The sequence below is a fragment of the Sorghum bicolor genome, chromosome 1, assembly GCF_000003195.3.
Source record: "Sorghum bicolor cultivar BTx623 chromosome 1, Sorghum_bicolor_NCBIv3, whole genome shotgun sequence".
Lineage (NCBI taxonomy): Eukaryota > Viridiplantae > Streptophyta > Magnoliopsida > Poales > Poaceae > Sorghum > Sorghum bicolor.
The window spans coordinates 63879269-63900695 of record NC_012870.2 but is presented as its reverse complement, the minus strand read 5'-3'; the positions used below and the strand labels follow the sequence as shown (position 1 = coordinate 63900695).

The 21427-nt window shown below is 39.8% G+C and overlaps 3 protein-coding genes across 5 annotated transcripts; all 3 read right to left on the bottom strand.

Moving 5' to 3' along the window:
- On the bottom strand, nt 700-4000 carry LOC8080453. Its single transcript, XM_002465135.2, has 2 exons — nt 2314-4000; nt 700-974 (listed from the first exon to the last, which is right to left on the bottom strand). The coding sequence occupies exon 1, from the start codon at nt 3897-3899 to the stop codon at nt 2688-2690; it is 1212 nt and encodes a 403-aa protein (XP_002465180.1). The 5' UTR covers nt 3900-4000; the 3' UTR covers nt 700-974; nt 2314-2687.
- On the bottom strand, nt 8533-11041 carry LOC8080452 (organic cation/carnitine transporter 2). The gene has a single exon (XM_021451434.1). The coding sequence runs from the start codon at nt 10175-10177 to the stop codon at nt 8603-8605; it is 1575 nt and encodes a 524-aa protein (XP_021307109.1). The 5' UTR covers nt 10178-11041; the 3' UTR covers nt 8533-8602.
- Nucleotides 11143-19815, bottom strand: LOC8077107 (3beta-hydroxysteroid-dehydrogenase/decarboxylase). 3 transcript variants are annotated; one of them, XM_021460274.1, is made up of 9 exons: nt 19544-19815; nt 18219-18308; nt 17500-17633; nt 17140-17304; nt 16561-16683; nt 16397-16476; nt 14031-14235; nt 13867-13952; nt 11143-13053 (listed from the first exon to the last, which is right to left on the bottom strand). In XM_021460274.1, exons 1-8 carry the CDS (start codon nt 19779-19781, stop codon nt 13902-13904), a joined length of 1086 nt encoding a protein of 361 aa, XP_021315949.1. In that variant the 5' UTR covers nt 19782-19815; the 3' UTR covers nt 11143-13053; nt 13867-13901. The 3 variants fall into 3 exon arrangements, with proteins under 3 accessions (XP_021315949.1, XP_021315945.1, XP_021315954.1); XM_021460270.1 differs by having other exon boundaries at nt 13867-13936; XM_021460279.1 differs by lacking the exon at nt 13867-13952.

Here is a 21427-nt window from a genome sequence, read left to right as displayed (position 1 = left end):
CAACTAAATTGATATTTGTGGGAGCAATTATAGTTACATCGAACACTATTTATTCTTCAAGAATACATGGATATATTGAATGGATGAAATTATGCTTGAAATATAATGTTTTATTTTTGAATAGACAAAATTGAGTTGAAAATAAAAGGTTAAATGCACTTTGATAGTTTATGGATGAAATTGAGCACAAAATACAAAATTTAGAGACTGAAACGATCATCTTCATAGCTGTAGGCTAAAACTGAATCTAAAACTAAAGTTTGAGGACTAGAATGGCCGTTTTAAAAACTTAGGGACGAAATTAAGCCTTGAGTAATAGTTGAAGGACCAAAATGGCTATTGTGCCTTTTTTAATACAAAGCTTTTGCTATACGTCTAGATATACACTATATCATACATAGCAAAAACAAGTGTATCTAAAAAAACAAAACATCTTATAGTTTAGAACAGAGGGAGTGTATCTAGAAAAAAACAGAGGAGTAGGCAAAATATTAACTGGGGATCCAAGCAGGATCTTAGCTAATTTTTCGCGGCTAGCAACTAAATGTTAGCTCCAACGATCCAAACGGGCCCGTACTATAACGAAATCCAGTGGCTACCATGTCCCATTCAGAATGTGAGTAACCGAGCTAGATAGTCACCCCTACCGGTCACGATTTGACCTTCAAGTTTCATTCGACTTAAATATACATAAGCATAAGTCAGTTAAAATCTTCTGAACCTGAAATAGCTGAAAACATAACTACAGTTAGCGTTTCTAGGCAAACTTATAGCAGAGTTTTTCATAGATTTTTCTCCCAAACATGGGGATAAAAGGTCTAACAAACAGAGGGAAAAACAGCAAAGGAATTCGCCCTTCAGGCTAGGGCTGCTGATATCCCACTAAGCTGGGCCAACCGGCCAAGTCACTTCGCTTCCTTCAGGGCATGGTATGGACAATCCACTGTGGGTTGCCAAACAAAACAGTTATCTACCTGAAAGAAACCACAGCATATTTAATTGAGTTTCAAAGAATTCTACTTGGGGGCAATAAGTAAAACAGTTTATCTTAACTACTGCTCGGCTAAGATAAGATGTTTGCTAAAAGAATTCTGTAGATGTGCAGTCTCAAACCAATCTGCCTTTGCATCATTTAGAAAACTGCTTTAAATTGGAAATACTCTTGCTTACCATAGCACATAAACACAGACCATATATTATAGAACAAACCAAGGCAAGCAACTTTCCAAAACACAGTTTCAAGAACACTGTAGATGTGCAGTCTCAAACCAATCTGCCTTTGCATCATTTAGAAAACTGCTTTAAATTGGAAATACTCTTGCTTACCATAGCACATAAACACAGACAATATATTATAGAACAAACCAAGGCAAGAAACTTTCCAAAACACAGTTTTCAAGAACAGGTTCAGGGTTAAACTAGATAACAGGATGCTAACTTCCCAATGATGTCACTGTTTGGTTCATAGTGAAAAATAACGACAAGGAAATGAAATATGGCATTCTGCATTAATACGGATACTCAGCAAAAATGAACATGAGTAACTTTAAATCAACAAGATCGTGCTATGTTAAGCACCCCAAATCAATAATTTCTATTTCATGCTATTGCGAAGATTATCTCAAACAAGTTCTACATGTGTTTCAAAAACTAAATGATACAGGAAAGATAAGCACTTGTATTTGCTATTTAGCATAGAACCTGCCGTGGGATCAACCCATTTCTTATGGGTAAAATACACTGTTGAAATGGTACTAACATAAAGGGTGTATTTACTATTTAGCATAGAATCTGCTGTGGGATTAACCCATTTTTTATGGGTAAAATACACTGTTGAAATGTTACTAACATAAAGGGCAGTAGGATGTATTGTTCTTGAGTCCCTTTTGATTCAAGATAATATCTCATCCAACTAATAGACAAAACATAACTAATCTTTTGTAACATGTCATCATTGAATCCTATCTTCTGTAGGAGCAAACTTAAACTATGACATATCAAGCAACAATTCGAGAACTCATATGTATCTGATAATGGATCATTCACTTTACATGTAGACATATATGACCTCTACACAATAATCACATGAATATATCATGACAAAAGTGGTACGAATATTGTTAAGAGAATCAATGGGAAATGGAATATGTCCCATTAGTTAACATATTCAACTCTAAGCAGGCTATAAAAAAATCATAGGTACCAAGTATCAACTTCACACAACAGAACAATGTAATGATCATTACCAAATCAACAAGTTATCATAGCCAAGAAAGTTTTTCCAAACTCAGAAGCAGAACATAATTCACTTACTTGATCTCAGCAACATTTTGCTGTCACCATGCCAGGAAGAAACCAAAAGTTGCACGGTAAGCATTGCCAGTCCAACCACACCTCTGTGAAGCATTATTTCCATCACCAGAAAACTCCGCAAGTTTGTTTGCTAAGGCAAAGGGCATGCAACTCCATCTAATGGAGATACAAATTTGCCCTATCCGACGCTAAGTTGCTAAGTAACTACAGGAACAGGGTAGACTACAAGTCTACAACTACAACATGACATAACAGGGGATGGAACAGTTACAATAAAATGAACACTTGAACAGCAAGGGCCAGTCCCTGAGACATCTGTTTTGGCCTGGCTAATCATACAATACTTTTCTAGCTCCAGCAAACCATAACAACAGTTAAATCATCCGCCCAAGATTGTCCACCCTCAGGAATGGCAGGTTGTGCAAATTCCCCAAGATATCCTCTGTTGCATCAACATCAATATGAAAGTTGCCCATATCTTCAACTCCGCCAGCATTGCTAACATTAACCCTACCAGTGCCATCTGTAGCCTGCGCTGCCTCATTTATGTTAATTCCCCTCACTTCCTCAGCCCTTCCATCTCCACCGTCCTCATCCCCAGCCCAGCCTTCCTGCCCGAGCATCTCAGAATCAATGCCACTCTCCACACCAGCACCAAGACGTCTCCTGGGCCCTGCCCCGACCTTCTTGCGTGCCGTTGTCTTCTTGATCCTACCTCTAGAGGAGCCACCACGAGCACTGTCACTGTGTGGCTGCCTACCACCACGGCTCCCCTGGCCCCTACCACGACCACCACCTTGGCCACTGGGAGCCGTGTTCCAGGGGAACACCTTGTAGAATGGCTTCCAGTTTGCACCCAGGTCGGCGGAGTTGGGAAATCCGAGGGGGAAGAAGCCCCAGGCGCAGTGGTACATTTCAGTGCCCGGCACGACCGTGGGCGGGGTCGGGATCTCAGCAGCCACGAATCCGCGGCGGCAGCCCTCGTTGGGGCACCTGAGGGCGCGGCCGATCAGGTCGCGCGGGTACTGGTGCACGAAGCAGCAGAAGGGGCACGCCGTCCAGAACTCCGGCGGGTCGGGGGCGGGCGCGGCCGCGGGCGCGGCGGCGTACTGGGAGGAGGAAGGGATACCAGTGGCGGGATTGGCGTACTGCGGGGCCCGGCGGGACGGATCGGAGAGGACGGCGTAGGCGTCGTTGACGAGGCGGAGCGCCATCTCGGCGCCCGGGTGCGGGTTCTGTTGCCCGAGGAGGAGCGCGAGGCGGCGGAAGGCGCGGGTCACCGTAGCGTGGTCGGGGATGGCCCCGGGCGGCAGCTGGAGGATGGCGAGCGGGTCCGGGTGGCCCGAGGGGGCCATGAACTGGGAGGCGAGGAGGACGTCGGCGACGGCGAGGAGCTCGTCGGCGCCCGGGAGGAGCGGGTCCGCCTCCACCGCCCGCTCCGCGAAGCGCTTGCAGCCGACGAGGTCGCGCGCCGAGAGGAGCTTCTCGGCGATCTCCAGCCAGCGCTCCGCCTGCGGCTGGCCGTCGCCGGAGTCTCCGCCTCCGCCGCCGCCGCCGCTCCCGCTCCCGCCCGCGGAGAAGTCCATGGTGGTTTGGGGGAAGAAATGGGGTGGGTGCGGTGCGGAGGCGGCTGGTTTGGTTTCGGGCAGAGATCCCGCTGCCCTACCGGCCTTTATGAGGATTGAGGAGTGCTAGACTGCTTGTGCTGTGGAGCCGGGAGATTTATTCGAATTCTTTATTACTCGCTATTTTCTCGGGGAGCGCATTTTACTACTTTCCTTTTTATGGCCTTGTTTACTTGTAAAAAGTTTTACAACATATAAATAATAGTATTTTTGTTTGTATTTAATAAATATTAGCTACAAAATTTGATGCATTTTGTAAATATTTGGGGACAGTGGCGGATCTAGAAATGGACCAAGAGGGGAGCTAAATAATACATGCTATTTTTTTCTCGCTCAATTCAGTACACTAAGGCCTTGTTTAGTTCCAAATTTTTTTGCAAAATAGGAATAGTAGCATTTTCGTTTGTATTTGACAAATATTGTCCGATCATGGACTAACTAGGCTCAAAAGATTTGTCTCGCAAATTACAGACAGACTGTGTAATTAGTTATTTCTTTTATCTATATTTAGTGATTCATGTATGTGCCGCAAGATTATATGTGATGGGAAATCTGAGAAATTTTACAAAATATTTTGGAAACTAAACAAGGCCTAATAGTTATAGGTAAGATTGATAATTCAATATTGATTCAAAGTGTTTAAAGACAAAGATTTATAAAATAAGCATAGAAAAATACCAAATATATAGAGTCTTTTGCTTTTTTTTTTAGAATCATATAGAGTTTTTTGCTAAAAAAGAAAACATGTCAAAAAAAAATTTCAGCCCAAGAGGGGGGCTGCAGCCTCCCTCGTGCGTCCGCCAATGTTTGGGGAAGTAAACAAGGCCTATGTAGATACCAGATTGTTCGCTTGAGCTTGTAATCCAAATCTATTAGTTATTCAACAATATTTTTCTACCATAATAAATCAAACAATAATATTTTCTATTATGACTTATCAAGCAAACAAACAAAGCTCTGCAGATACGAGAGTTAACTTGAGGGAGGTAATCATCTCATGGGGTAAATAAGATTTGGCTTTAATTTGTAATATTTAGCCAACTAAAATTTATAGCTGGCTTTGCCGTTGTCGCCTTGTGTCAGCGAGGCACGGGATGGCGTCCTGGGTCCTGCTGCTCGACCCTCGTCACCCCACAACGCAAGATAAGGAGTAGTACTCCGCAGAAGCAGAACCAAAACTGGACACGGGTCGGTCAGACGTTCGCACGGTCCAAAGACCAAAGTGAAAGAAAGGGTCGGTCGTCGTTCACTTGAGCGCAGCAGCGGTCGACGCCCTTCGTTCCGCGGCTGCGAGCAGGCCGCGAGGCGCACCGCGGCCCACGACCTAGAGTAGACGGGTGGGATGGGCTGGGCCGGTGACCTGTGACCTCACTGTCCGATAATTTGTACTCCAGGGCCCGGTTCCGCCTCAGATTTATATTACGAGGAAAGGTAAAAAAAAAAAAAACTAGAGAAAAGCTAAGGCCTTATTTAGTTCCGAAAAAATTTTGAATTTCGCTACTGTAGTACTTTCGTTTTTATTTGATAAATATTATGCAATCATAAACTAACTAGGATCAAAAGATTCGTCTCGCGATTTACAGACAAACTGTGTAATTAGTTTTTATTTTCGTCTATATTTGATGCTTTATGCATGTGTCGCAAGATTCGATGTGGGGTGAACTAAACAAGGCCTAAATTAAAAGGATGGGCATTCGTACGTATTCTCGCATGGTACTAGACAGATCGAATAACGGTAAATCGTACACGCAAGTAAGGTCACGTTCGTTTTATTCAGAACAGGCCGTTGGGAGTTGGGACGTCATTCCACGTGAACGAAACTAAAAACACAGTTTGAGAATAATTTGCAAGATACTTTTTTATGTTTAATTAATCTATAATTAGATATTAATTACTATACTTACAAATATGCTATAAATTTTAATACCTCCAACCAAACACCTCCTAACTTAAAAAGACCAAATTAACATTAATGATGACATCGCTTTACCTTTACCTTTACCATTACCTTTTGATGGACATCCAAAGATTTAATTAAGGATGGCAAAAGGTTACATAAGTGCCGATGGTGTCAAAAATCACATGTGATAAGTTCTATACCGTATTTTGTAAGTGTGGGTAATAAAACTTTACACACGTATACGTTAGGTATGATACTCAAGTTTAACTACACCGCGAGTTAGATTGTCATAAAAATTCAAGCACTAACGAGTAAAGTGACATATCCCGCCCACATCTATATACCCAACGGGTAAAATCCTATTCCTGTACTTACATCCATACTAGGTGGTATTTTGTATCCAAATCCATGCACATTATGTATCACCCCGTGGATACATACTCACTTCCTTACAACTATTTGCTCATTATCATCTTATTCTCCTTGTTTAACTACCACCCTTGTCCTTTCCCTATTCACAAAATAACATATTATCAATGCTTTTATTTAGAGCATATTTAGCAAGGCTCAGACTTCGTCTCTGACATCGCAGAAGCCCAAGAAAGCAGAAGTGCCGAAAACACATCTCGCGCGCGCCTCCATGTTGTGTAGTAGAGCAAAAATTGCTTCGGCTCCTTTGTCATCCAAGCACTTGTCTTGCTCAACCGTTTGGTGTGGATCGATCTACCTCCGCGCCGATGCAGAAACTAGAGTGGTGCTAACCAGACCCTTACTCAGGGCCGTCTTAGGGGCATGGGCAGCCGGTGCGACGGCCACGGGCACATGCCATGAGCGGCCCATAAGTTTATGTATGTATATAATACTTATATAGTAATATATTTGACCAACAAAATAAAATTTTAAAGATCCATACACTTATCATAAGTAATTAATCAGAAATTAGCTTGCATCACTTCCTATTCTGATATTCAGCTACTCCCAATCACTTCCAATATATGCTATAAGTTATTTTTTATTACTAGTATTGTATACTTTAATTATCATATTAAGGTCTTATTTGAAATTACACCTCTTTTAGAGCACTTGGTAGAAGCCATAGATTATTAGCCTGTCATTCAGTTTCAAAAACGGCTCTAGCTCCTCTAGTCCAGAAAATAAATCATTCTCCTAAAGTGATTGGTAAGGATCCTATGGCTCAGAGCTGATGCCGCAGTCAGAGCTATGCCAATTACTCCTTCCATCCCAAATTATAAATCATTCCAAGAATCTTAGAGAATCAAACTATCCTAATTTTAACCAAATTTATATGATAAAATAATAATTATTATGACAACAATTAAGTAGCATTAGACTCTTCTTTATTTATATTTTCATTATATTTTAAATCTTAGTATTTTTCTCTATAATTTTGGTCAAACTTAAAAATGCTTTGACTCTCCAATATTCTCGGAAAGATTAGTTTGCTAGGCCCTTGTTGCTCGCTTGCCCAAGGGCCCTTGGAATTCTTGAGACGGCCCTGCCCTTACTCAAGTGTAGATGACTCATTGTGTCAATGTAGTAAGCTTCGTTTATGTTAATGTTAAGATTTACTAGCCAATATAGGTATATGTGTGCGCCCAGAGGCAAAATCTGGCCGTGGGCACGCAATTTTGATCAAGACAGCTAGAAAACTAGTAGTTTTTTTTCATACCTAATAAGGTTAAGATTAAGGTTGCTCTTGATGTGTCATAAGTGACACTAAGGTTTTGTTTGGATCCTTAGTATTGGAATACATTCTAATAATCATAATTTAGACATTGATTAATTAAACTAATAATATGGTTATATGTGGAATTGTTGGCCACATGGGGAGATACTTAGTGCTGCACTTTTGCTATAGGAAAACAAATCAAAGAGCATAATCGAAATATATTTTCCATCTCTTATCCTATGATTTAAGATATGTTTATATACAAACTTTGAAAAATCGTGAAATGTCAAATTTCAGTTCAAATAGTTTAATTTGTGAAGTGGATTCTAAAATAAAAAGATCCAATGACGCCTAATAGATTTGGTCGTCTGCTAGACTGCTGCCTTGTTTAGTTCCGAAAAGTGAAAACTTTTCGGTACGGTAGCACTTTCATTTGTTTGTGACAAATATTATCTAATCATAGACTAACTAGAATCAAAAGATTCGTCTCGTGATTTACAGCTAAACTGTGTAATTAGTTTTTATTTTTGTTTATATTTAATGTTTCATGCATGTGTCACAAGATTCGATGTGACAGAGAATTTTGAAAACTTTTTGGTTTTTAGGGTTAACTAAACAAGGCCTGCTACTGCGTACTGCACTGTGATTTGTATAAACAAGAGGAGAGTATTAGGCATCAAACAGGGGACGGGCAGTTCACAGGTCATGCTAGTGACACGCAGGACAGATAAGGTACGTGCTTGACCTGCAAGCGGGAATTAATTATTGTACCCTGAAAAGGCTGCAACCAACATGAACGCTAGCTTGCGATCATACGAGGTAGCTGTTGCTATCGGACACCATGGGCCCTGTTTAATTCCCAAAAAATTTTGTAAAATTTTTCAGATTCCCCATCACATGGAATCTTTAGACGTATATATGAAGTATTAAATATAAATGAAAATACAAACTAATTGCACAGTTTGGTCGGAATTAACGAGACGAATCTTTTGAGCCTAGTTAGTTCATAATTGGAGAATATTTGTCAAATACAAACGAAAGTACTACTATTCCTATTTTGCAAAATTTTTGGAACTAAACAAGGCCCATGGCGGCCTCGTTGCGCTCCTCCTCTTCCATGGTGTCCGACATGCGTTTTCCCCTCGTCTCCGGTAGACACGGGATGAAGAGGCCGGAGCAGCCGATGGCGATCCCGAACACGCCGAACGACCAGAGGCTGCTCTCGCGGCCCAGCGCGATGAGCACGGGCGCCGCCGCGCCGCCCAGCACCATCGTCTGCCGCACCAGCCCCACCGCCGAGTTGCGCACGGACGTCGGGAACATCTCGGTGGAGTAGATCAGCAGGACGTCGAACGCCGTGCACGCCGCGAAGAAGGACAGCACCTCGGCGGCCATCCGCGCCGACGCGGCGCGCCGCGGGATGGCCACGCACGCGAGGCTGCACGCCCCCGCCGCCGCGGTGAGCGCGATCACCGCGCTCCGCCTGTCGCTCCGGCTGACGAGGAGCCACGTGAGGACGGCCGCCGCCAGCTCGGCCAGCGCGTTGAGCGTGACGCTCAGGTAGAGGTCGGATCCCAGGCTGCCGACGTTGAGCGGCATGCCAAAGTAGAACATCCCCACGCCGAAGCTGGCCGCCATGGTCGCGGCCAGCCTCTGGAACGCCCACCGCCGCTCCCACATCGCCTGCAGCGTGGCGAAGACGCCGCCCCCGCTGCTCGCGCCGTCGTCGTCCTCGTGCACGGTGCACCGGTCCAGCAGGGAGAAGCTGGCCGTTGCGCAGCTGCCGTTGAGCGAGATGATCTGCTTCAGCGCCTCCATGGCGTCCAGCTTCCGGCCGCGCACCAGCAGCCACCGTGGCGACTCCGGGACTAGGAAGTAGAGCAGGACGCAGTAACAGAGACAAGGCACGGACGTCCAGAAGTACATGTTCCGCCATGACGCGTCGCGGAACGCGTAGGCGAGCGCCGGGAGGGACAAGAACCCGAGGGCGAAGCCGAAGAACGCCGCCGCGCTGACCATGTGGCGACACCTCTTCCCGACGAGCTCCGTGGACAGCACCAGCGTGCACGTGCCCACCATGGACCTGAAGAAGCCGGACAGCAGGCGTAGGGCGGCGTACACCCAAACGTTGGGCGCGAAGATGGCGAGCACGCCGGCGACGGACATGGACACCAGGGACACGAGGAGCATCTTCTTGCGGCCGAGGAGCGAGTCCGCGAGCGTCGTGAGGAGGAAGCCGCCGGCCAGGCAGCCGGCGAAGAAGGACGACGCCGGCAGGGAGACGAGCGCCGGGCCGCCGGCGCAGCTGAGGGCCCACTCGGAGACCACTGACGCCACCGCCGGCCGGTCCCACGCCCATGTGCCGGGCGGGAGTGCGCACGGCGAGGCCGCGGTCGAAGAGCGTGAGCATGAGGAGTTGCCGGTGGAGGCAGCAAGGCAGTGCCACCGCGGCTCGGCGTCCGTGAACGCGGAGATGAACACCTGCTGCGCGTCGAAGGCCCACGCGAAGGCCACCAAGACGGCCTTGAGCAGCTGCAGGATGCCTGTGGCGCCGATGTACATCTCCATCACGTCATCGATGGATGGCTCCTTCGCCGGCTCGCCGTCATGGCTGCTTGCTAGCAGAGGGGCAGTGGCCGCGTTGGCCATTGGCAAAATGTCTGTCTGTGGATGCTGTGGAGGTTGGTCACGATCTTACGTTCGACACAGCGCGTTGTCGTCCGCTTGTCTTATCAGCCATACTTGATCGGAGCAGTATTTTTATCGCACACCTATATAGCTTTTTTTTCTTGAAGAAGAGTGTCATTGTCACACGTGTTTCATCATTAAATAAAAATATAGTTTCAAGATTTTATATCAATCTATAGTGTTAGGATAGCAGGGAATGAGTTCTCAAAGCCAGAAAAGAGGTATTGGAAATGGTATTTCTAGAGGTACAGCTTGGACGGAAAACAAGAGTAATTGATATGAAACGACCTATAAAAGAATAAGAATTTTGTTTTTCTCGATTGGACCCTTCGACCCGTTTTAAAGAACAAGAAAATTACAAAGAGGATCTTCCAGGTTGTCTTCTTCATAGTGATTTTGAAAAAAAAAATCGTTGTCCATACACAAGTCATGCGGTTTGTGTAGCTGATACATGAGCCATTATATCATCTTACCACGTACGCATGATGTATCAGATACATGGCCATACTCAGCCATACGTCCGCATGGTGTTTTCATGCTAATGATCCTCACGCAATTTTAAAAAAAATCTACATAACCCCTTCAACTATACAGGATAGACTATTTTATCCCTCATACAATAAAATCGAATTTTCTATCCTTGAACTTTCTAAAAAAACCAGTCAAATAATCTTCTCAAGCGATTTTAGGCAGCAATTTTGCTATAGTGACAATGGTTTTTTGTTTTTCTTTTTTTATTTATTTTTGCTAAATCTTTGAAAAATCATAAAAAATAACAAAAAACTATAAAATAAAAAAATCTAATTTTATTAGACTCCATATGAGTAGATCTACACAGTGAACATATAATATGGTATACTTTAGTATAAATTTTTTGGTATAGCTTTAGATCTATGAATTATTCCAATTAATTATAAAAAAGCATAGATCTAAAGCTATAGCAAAAACTTTATACTAAAGCATACCATATTATATATTCACCGTGTAGATCTAAAGCTATAGCAAAAACATGTGAGAGAGAGGTCACAGGTTGAATCCCACCGGTCGTGAAGTGCGCGAAAAATACATGCTACTACTTGTGACTTTGGTGGAGCGGGGAGGTGGCGGCTTCCCCAGATTAATTTTTTTCCTATTTTTTAGCCCAATTTGTAATTTTTGAAAACCATTTCTAGTGGCGGTAGCAAGAAGAAAGTCTGCATTTTTTAAAAATCATTTCTAGTGGCGGTAGCCTTAAGAAAACAACTAGTACAAATGCATTTGTAGTGGCGGTTTTTCTTAAGAACACAACCAATGAAATCATTTGTAGTGGCTATTCTCTAGAAGACGCCTGCAAAGTTTGCGATTTTCACTAGCCTTTGCCATTGGCGGTGAATAAAAACACCAGTAAAAAAAAGGTTTAGAATCGCTAGTACTAATATTTTATATACTAGTGTGTGTTTTAGACTTTAGGTTGTGTATTTCTTTTCTCATAAGTACCAGATTTAGGAAATATCGAATGCATATGTAATATTAGTCAATAGGTAGTTTGGGAATAATAGTGGTAGTTTTAGATCTAGGTATTGCATTTTAGAGCTACTCCCTCTATCCCTAAATAACTGTTGTTTTTTATTTTTGTTCCATAAGTTTGATTAGATTTGTAGAAAATATGTGCATTATTTTTATCTCTAAATAAATTTATTATAAAAATAGATGGAATATCTTTTTAATGATATTTATTTTGTACCATAAATATTAATATTTTTTTATAGATTTAGTCAAAGTAGTTTCTCGAAAAGTGAAAACAACAATTATTTAGGGATGGGGAGACTGGGTTATGTTTTTTCCCTAGAGTACTAGATTTAGGAAATATTAAATGCATATATATGTTGTCAAAAAATTCATATATAATAAATGTAGATAATAGATAGTTTTGGATAAAATTTGTAGTTTTAGATCTATGCTTTTTAGACCTAAGTTATGTATTTTTTCTATAGGTAGTAGATTTAGGATCTACATTTGTAATAATACTCTAGAGTATAATACCTATTTCTTCACCTAGTCTTGTGTGAACTTACTATAGTTTGGTTCTCTATTGTTTTAGCTATATACATGTAGGGTTAAGTTGTGTCAGTGGTAGGATTTGTAGTATGGAACTAAGGTCTTGTTTAGTTCGGGAAAAGAAAAGTTTTTGTGTAGCACATTTATAACTATAGCAATTAGTGTCTAATTATGAACTAGTTAGACTTAACTGATTCATCTCGTAAAATACATGCAAACTGTGCAAATAATTATTTTTTAATCTATATTTAATGCTATATGCATGTGTCGAAACATTCGATATGATATGATGAGAGGAAAAGTTTTTCGTTGGAAACTAAACAAGGCCTAATATTATTGGTAATGTTTCATGCTGGACAGTACAGGCATGTCTGAACAGTTTGAATTCAAGATATTTTATGGGCATAAGAAGATTCGTTATGGACCTCTATGGATAGACTTGTCAGGGTTTGAGTTACAAATAAGGGTGGTTTCTCAAGTCAAAGAAAGAATCTTTAGAACCATTTACAAGTAGTTATTTAATGAATTTAAGGTGGTTCCTCATACTATGGAGAAGAGATATGTCATAATTTTCATCACAACATTCAGTGTTTTCTAGATGCGAGTATGACTATAGCATCTACTAGTTCAAAGCTGAGATTTGTGATGTTATGTCACTATGTCATTGTCCAATAATGTAGAATGCGCAGTCGACTTCCATGAATCCTTACTCACTTCCGTGTCTTCATTGTTCAGTAAATCTTGTGTACTCGGCTTTCACAAAGAACAAGCTTCGTTTAACTCTACTCGTGTGATAAACACTACAAAGGCAAAGATACATCACTCAATAATTCTTTCCTACAATGTTAAACTTTAATTTTCCAAATACAAAGAGTGAAAATGCAATGTTTATTGTCTGAAAAGGTGGCCAACATACACCATCTTAGTGCCCAGACCAAGCTATTTTCAAAAAGCTAACCATGCAATATTTATTGGTTGGTACAGATAGCTGCAAAGGTTAAAGGTGAAGATGCTTTATTTTCTGTTCATGCACCGAGTCCATTGAACCAAAACACCTCGCTACAAAAGGGCACCAACTCATCATCATATATCCATATCTAATGATTCACACCACTCATCTCCTCCGGTTAATGGCTAGAGGGGGGATAGTCTCCTCCAGTTGATGGCTAGAGGGGGAATAGTCTAATTGAAATTTCTTGCAGAGGCACAATGCTACACTAAGATATAGTGTATACCTAAGTGCAAGCAAAAGCTATATATCTAGAAAAGCCAAAACATCTTAATTTAAAATGGAGAGGAGTACTTGATATTTACACTTTCCATATTATTTTAGCTATTTTCATAAGTTAAACTTCTTTAACATTAATTAAGTTTATAGAAATTATATAAATTTCTACAACATCAAACAAAGTTGTTATTAAATACACCATGAAATATGTTTTATAGTGCATTTATTTAATATTGTAGATGTCAATATTTTTTATAAACTTAGTCAAAATTAGATAAGTTCGATTTAGGAGAAAATTAAAAATGACCTAGAATTTATAATAGATGGAGTATTTGTTTTGCAATGAAATAAAAGCAATGTTTGGTGTAGTTTGATAGCTGCATACCATATCATTTACATAATAGTCCTTGAGCATGCAAATTATGGCATGATTCCAATGTTATCTTCAAACCATCCTACATTTTTATATGGCTACAATATATGTGAGAATCATCACTTAAATAGATTAAAATGAGATAAAGATGTATGGTAAATAACTAAGTTACTCACCTTCAGTGACACGATGGGTTTGTAGCCAAGTTGATCATTGGCTCTCTTACAGCTAAATGTTCTATTTAGTGTCACATACTTCATCTTTGCAGGGGTGAACGTTAATGACTGACTAACTCGAATTGGAAGGATTGCCTTGCATAGCCAATATACCACATATGCAGTCACCATAATGACAAGCATAGGGACTTTTATTCTAAACTGGCTGTTGAGCATAACACAAAATGTCAGTACGTTCATGCATCAAAACATAAGGTAGACTTTGGTTGCAAAACGAGATAACCTTTCTAGCAGCAAGTGTGGTTACTAGGTAGGGATAATAATGAATAATACAATCATCACAAATTATTGGGCTTGCATGTAAATTTTGATTTATTTGTTTTTTGAGCTTGTGGTTTCTAGTCTCTGCTAAAGCACTCCATTTCAAACTTATTAGCAGGACGACATGACAAAAAAGAACATGGTGCAACATTATGATAAGACTTTCAGGTTCTTAGTTTTTCTAAGGTTGTTAAATTTCTATGCTTATTCATTATTTTTTTACTATAGAATTTAATTTATTTTAACACCTCATTGGGGAAAGGTGGTCTAAATTAGGTTTGAGGATACCATGAAGAATTTTCTCATGAATAGACGTTCATAGGGCATCCAAATACATTATAGAAGTAAACATATCAGTCGGCCAAGTCTTTAAAGTCCACTTTTCATTCAATCCTATTGATTTCTTTTTTGAGTCCAAACATTTTTTTTTGTAATTCTAGTCGAATCATTATGTTTATACTATGCAAACTAGCTTTGCCTTAATTTTGATAAGAATGGCAACATAACCATGTAACACAAATATTCAATTCTTATCTAAGAATCACACAATTTACACATAGTATGATATTACTAGTAGATTACCTCCTTGGTTGGAAGGCTTCCTTAATGAACAGATCTAGATGGTTGATCATGGTTAAGGTGGTTTTAATTACAGTTCCCATCTACCTTATGATCGATATGGGCTTGCCTAAGTGGGTTATCAAAGTAATTGATAAGCGACATAAAGGCTTCCTTTGGAAAGGCCAGTAACAAGGAAATGGTGGGAACTATCTAGTTGTTTGTGACAAAGTGATGAGCCCCTTGCAGTATGGTGTCTTGGAGTTCAAAACTTAGAAACTCTTGGTTGGGGCACTATGCATGTAGTGGCTTTGGGCACAAAAAAACTAATGCATTTCGATCTTGGTGGGATTGCCAATGTAGTGCAACAAAATGCCATGTTCCTCTCTAATTTTTTTGTTCAAACTTCAATTGGCAATGGAGAGTTAACTACATTCTAGTTGAATGGATGGTTGCCCTAGACAATAAAGCAATGCATGGGGTGGCCTAGGCCCTAGATAGTAGGCGCTAAGTTGCATATATTAGAGAGGCTTTGCTCGAGAGTATCTTTTTATTTTGGGGCTGGTTGATGAACTGGTTTTATAGGCAATAGATACTAATCATCACAAATCAAAGCTAAGTATCAGAAATGAAAGCTAAGTATTACTAGAACATACAACAATAGGTCTGCATACAATGCCTTTTCCTTAGACGCACCAGGTTCATGCCTTGGAAGCGTATTTGGAGGAATGGGGTGCCCTTGCGGTGTATTTTTTATGGCCATTACAACCAATGTTTGATAGCTGATCGTCCAGCCAAGTCTGGGCATCCTCACCCACCAACATGCCTTCTTTTTTATTAGGCTGGCGAAAGTATTCAATACATCCTCAACTCATGTGTGTCCGTTCGACAAATTTGGACCCTGATTTTATAAAAGTTGGATCTATTGACTTTTGCTCCTCAAGGATCTAATATTCGCTTCTCTAATTGGTGGTATGGCACCATGAAAGACGTCCCAAGGGATTCGTGCAAAGGCCTGAATAGCTTGATTATCTTAGTTGCTTAGTAATTATGGAAGCACTGAAATGCTTGTGTTTTGAAGGTGCTAGGCCTAACATAGAGGCAATGTTTCAATTTGTGGCCAATGAGAGTAATGTATGGTGTATGATGGGAGCCTTAGCCTTAACATAAGTTCCTTGCATGTTGTAGGTTCTGGATCCCTAGGCCCTTGGTTGTTTGAGGCTACTAGTTGTGTTTCCATAGTTTATTTTCTAGTATGCTGTATTGACAAAACCCCATGGGGCACCTGGGAGGGGGTTAATTTCTTACTTCCCTCCCTTTTGTATCTTTTTATTCTTCTTAACAAGGTGACATGCAACTCTTCTGCGTAGTTCAGAAAAAATATATTACTAGTAGTAAACAATGTAAACAAAATAGAAGAATTTGAACACCACAAAAATAGTAAAATAATAAGGCATAATGGAACCAGCCTATTGAAGAGAAAAAACCTTTTATATCCAAGATATTCGTGAATGAGAGATACAAAATCCCACATATTTACTGGTTCCATATTTGTTATGAAATAGGTCTGCAAAGTGTAAGGTAGCCAAATATGTCAAGAAAGTATAAGCAGGATACCAAATTCTTGCAATGTATAGCATTGATGACTTACTTGCCCTCCAACTATCTTTGCACCCTCTTCATTAGACAAAGTTTTCTCTGCACATATATGACTATGTGCAACATTTTCAACAAACACAAAGTCGTCATAGTTCTTTCCACTACCAAGAATGAACTGAAACAAGTATAATATATCTTTTATCAATTCATATTAGAAATCTTATATGTTTATTGCATGCTAAGTTCACTGATCACATACATGTTTTGTACATTCATATATTGTTTTTTGTTATCTAAAAGCTTTTAATTTGTAGAAGTTTTATTATGTATATACAATTATATCTATTCTGATTGCATGTCGTCCTTCCCATTGAATACGTCAAATAATATAAATAGTTCATTAGAATTTCTTTCCCCGTCACCCCCAGGTGACAGGCTAGGTACATAGTCTGATCAAGGATACCATACTGCATGGTTTCTCCTAGTAACTGAATATATGTGCAATATCTCTTTCATAAACCATCCCAAATAACATCCTCTTTATTTTACTACCATGCGAGTTACTAAAACATATAAAGTGTTTCACTTTTATTTTTACGAAGTATTTAGAAATGTTCATTGATTATTTTACCATGAACTTCCATATCCTTGAAGATGCTAGCATTGCTATATTTTTGCCACCAGGGCCAAAAATATTGCCAGGACGTATACAACAAGTGAGAAGGCCTTTTGTGCCATTAGCTTCCATCACTATCTTCTCTCCTTCTGCCTTAGTTTCTGTATATGCATCGACAAACTAAAATCAACAAAAAATGTACCCGTGTTAGACAAGTATAGTATAGCAGTTAAGTTATTCTTCGATTTTCTTGTACAAAAGGAAAGAAATATGTTTATGAGAAGCTATAATTTAATTAGTGTTCAGTTAAAAGCCTTCCTTCTAAGTACAACTTTAGAGTTCTTAAAAATAGTGTTTACATTAGTGAGGACAAACCTTAAGTGGATAAGGCATTGATTCATCAGCATAAAAAAGGCCATGAATCCCATCAAATACAACGCCACTAGAACTAGTGTATATTAGCCTCTTGACCTTGCACATGATACATGCTTCAATAACATTTTGTGTTCCTGGCATGTAAAAATTTCATACAATTATGAAGAAAGTAACTTTTAAATTGTGGTTAACTTGGTTTTTTGGAATAATATTTATGAAGAAAGTAACTTTTAAATTGTGGTTAACTTGGTTTGTCGGAATAATATTTTTATTGTTTAGTACTAAGTATTAATAGTGTTATAGTTTACAGTGCAATATTGCCAACAAATAGTTACGAATATATATATATATATATATATATATATATATATATATATATATATAGACACACACACACACACACACCCCATGACATTTAAATTTGTGCTCTGGCAAACCATTATTATATATGTATAATTGAGTCTACATATTTTGTGATCAAACATTTTAATGAAACATATGAATAAAAAATAAATATTGAGTTATCAACTGGTAATGCATAGAAGTTTCATTTTCTTTAATTATGTAGTTGAACCTTGAACGTGAACCTAGCTGGGTTCAAGAGCTCACCATATTAGTCAGCATATTACAAGTGTTATTAGATATCATGCACTAGTGAAATATGGCATGAAATGGAATATTTTTTCACATGGAGTATACTGTAAGTAATAGAATCTAACCTTCAACATTAACAGAGTAATGAAGTTCAAAGTTTTCGTTAGTTGCATCTGGAGCAGCCGTATGGAAAACAACGTCTACCCCTTCAAAAGCTGAATAAAATATTAATTACAAGTATATAAGTGCCACCTGCTGATAAGACCTAAAGCACGAGGAGAGATGACAATGGGAGGTACGATTATTATGAATAAAATTTTCACAAGTTGACTACAAGAAGCTCATTATAGCCCAACAAGCAAGCAGCAGGCGCACAATTATAGCTCTTGTGACTAATTATCTAGCAACAAGAAGCCCATTATAGCCCAACAAGCAAGGAGGAGGTGCACGACTGCAGCTGGAGCCTGCTGGAGATTGCACGGTATCGTTCTTACCTCGCCTCCACGTAGAAGAGAGAAGCGCACAACTGCGCAAGTGGCTATATAAATAGACTAAGGGTAGCACATAAGTTGTAAAAATGAGGCTTTATTGTTGTTGATGTTAATGTTGATTTGCTGTGAGAGAAAAACACTGTTATGCAGCTGTAAAAATACAGCTGACTCTGGCTAATAAGTTCAAGCGAAAACAAAAGTCAGGGCAGAAATTTTCCTATCATATTTCCATGCCTAGTTTTGGACATGGATGACCCTGTTGGGTACTCATGACCCGAACCAGCATAAATCTAGGCGTAGAATCAAACTCATGATGAGCATGAGTTTTCAGTGAACGGATTTTGTGTTCATGGATATGAGTTTGATTGGCAAATCCAGTGGGGGTTGTGCCAGTTGCCATCTTTAATCATCACCGTCTAGATGTGCTCATGATCTGTCTGCCCTCTGATCGGAACATGAATCCAACAACCATTTCTTCATTTGCTGCTAACACACACGTTTTAGGTCTGGTAGATATTCTTGAGACTCTCGACATCCCCTGTCCGGCACCCTTGAGGAGTCAAAGTTGATATGTGCCTTTGAGTAAAGAATGATGAGAGACTGTAAATGTGATTGAGGCTTTTTCTGATTATGTTTTCTCATATATGCCTAATTATAATAGCTAACCATCAGTGTTGTTTGTGTTGCGTGGAAGAAAAAACATATATCTTGTGTTGTGTCTCTTCTCCTGGCTTGTGTGAAGTAATGTAAGTGTTGGATAATGCGACATGTTCATAGGAACAATTTTAGCTGCTAACAAATAACAATCAGTAATAATAAATCAAACAACCTTTACAGTTATAGTAAGTATTAAATAATTTTTTATATAAATTTACTCAAATTTAAGACAGTTTATAGAATTGTGTTTTTTCCAGCGATAGATCGAGAGAGTAGCTTGCAGCAGAGCAGTGCTTACAAACCTTTGGTGATCTGCGCGAGGTCGCGGACGTCGCCCTGGATGTAGGAAGCCCGGCCATCCTGGATGGCAGCTCCGAGGAGGTCCTCCGCCGGCGCCTCACCGGCGGCGCCAAGCACCACGGTGGGGGCGAGGTCGATCACGCGCACGCGCCAGTCGCCGGAGCGGAGCAGCGCAGCCACCAGGTACCTCGCCATGAAGCCACGGCCGCCGGTTACCGCGCACCACATGCCGGCGGCCATCCCTGATCCCTGTATGTACTTAGCTATAGAACACGGCGACACGAACAACAAGTGCCGTATGAATATAACGGGCTGGCCGGTGGCCTAATTGACTTCTGCAAGCAGGCGACATACGCACATGTAGGCCTGTTTAGTTCCGAAAAATTTTCGGATTTCGCTACTGTAACACTTTCATTTTTATTTGACAAATATTATTCAATCATGAATTAACTGGGATCAAAATATTCGTCTCGTGATTTACAGACAAACTGATTTTCGTCTATATTTAATGCTTCATGCATGTACCGCAAGATTCGATGTGATGGAGAATATTGAAAACTTTTTTGATTTCGGATGAACTAAACAAGGCCGTAGCTTGCAGTTGCAAGGAAGCTGACGATCGAAACCTACCCCCCATCATAATTAAAGCTGATTTTTTTTAAAAAAAAAATAAAATTTAATAAAAGATTTGATCTAAGATTAATAAATATGTAATATAACTTGATACGATTTATATTATTATTACTACTACATCTAGCATGTTTAGCGAGTTGAAGCTACGATTATATTAGTTATACTAGTATTTTTTTTATTTTAATTAAACCGGCGCCGTATGCGTGTACTCACTATTCTCTTTCTATTTGTGTGTGTTTAATTAAACTGCACAATTCAGCGCTTCTTTGTCTCTTCTTCATACATCGTCGGTGCTGGCAGCATGATCGTCGTGGATAAAAATATAGCGAACGATAGACAGACTATTAAATTAAATACGTTGAAACCAGTCCTTCTAGCACTCACTCACGTGTCCTCACTCTTTCATTCATTCAAATCGCTTTGAGAAATATAGAAACACATATCTCATATAGTTTCGTATAAGATATATGTTTGTACACTTCTCAAATCGAATCTTATGGATGAGCGAGTGGAATGTACATGCTCTCAAAAGCAAAATAAATTTTATCACTCACTAAAAAACAATCCACAAACTGTAGCGAACGATAGACTCTTAAATACGTACCAACAGTGGGAGCGGTAGCCCGTAGCCGGTAGGGAATCTTCAATGTTTAGGTCTGTTTGACTGCTTTTGTAACGTTTTATAGAGGGATGTAACCTAAAATCAGGGTTTGTTTACTTCGTGAAATTTTTCAGATTTAGCTACTATAACACTTTCGTTTTTATTTGATAATTATTATTTAATCATTAAATAACTAGACTTAAAAAATTCGTTCTGTAAATTACAGATAAACTATACAATTAGTTATCTTTTCTATCTATATTTAATACTTCATACATATGACGTAAAATTTGATATGACGAGAAATCTTAAAAAATTTGAAAACTAAACGAGGCCTCACACTCACGGACGCAAACAAAAACTGTACTCTAGAACGGAAAGAGAAGCGGATGCAAAACAAAACTAGACTCAAAGACAGATAGAAAATCAAAAAGAAACACAAACCAAACCCAAATGCGTACATAGAAAAAACGTATACATAGATTATTGTACCTGGCTTAGCAGAAAAATCCCTCCGATTATTCTAGATAGCTTGGAATCTAATCTAATTTAAATAGATTCTCTGGTTCCTTATAATCTAAATATGAATTCTAATTCAAATAAAAAAGATAAAAAAAGAAATTTATATGTACTACTCAATCTATCCTAAATT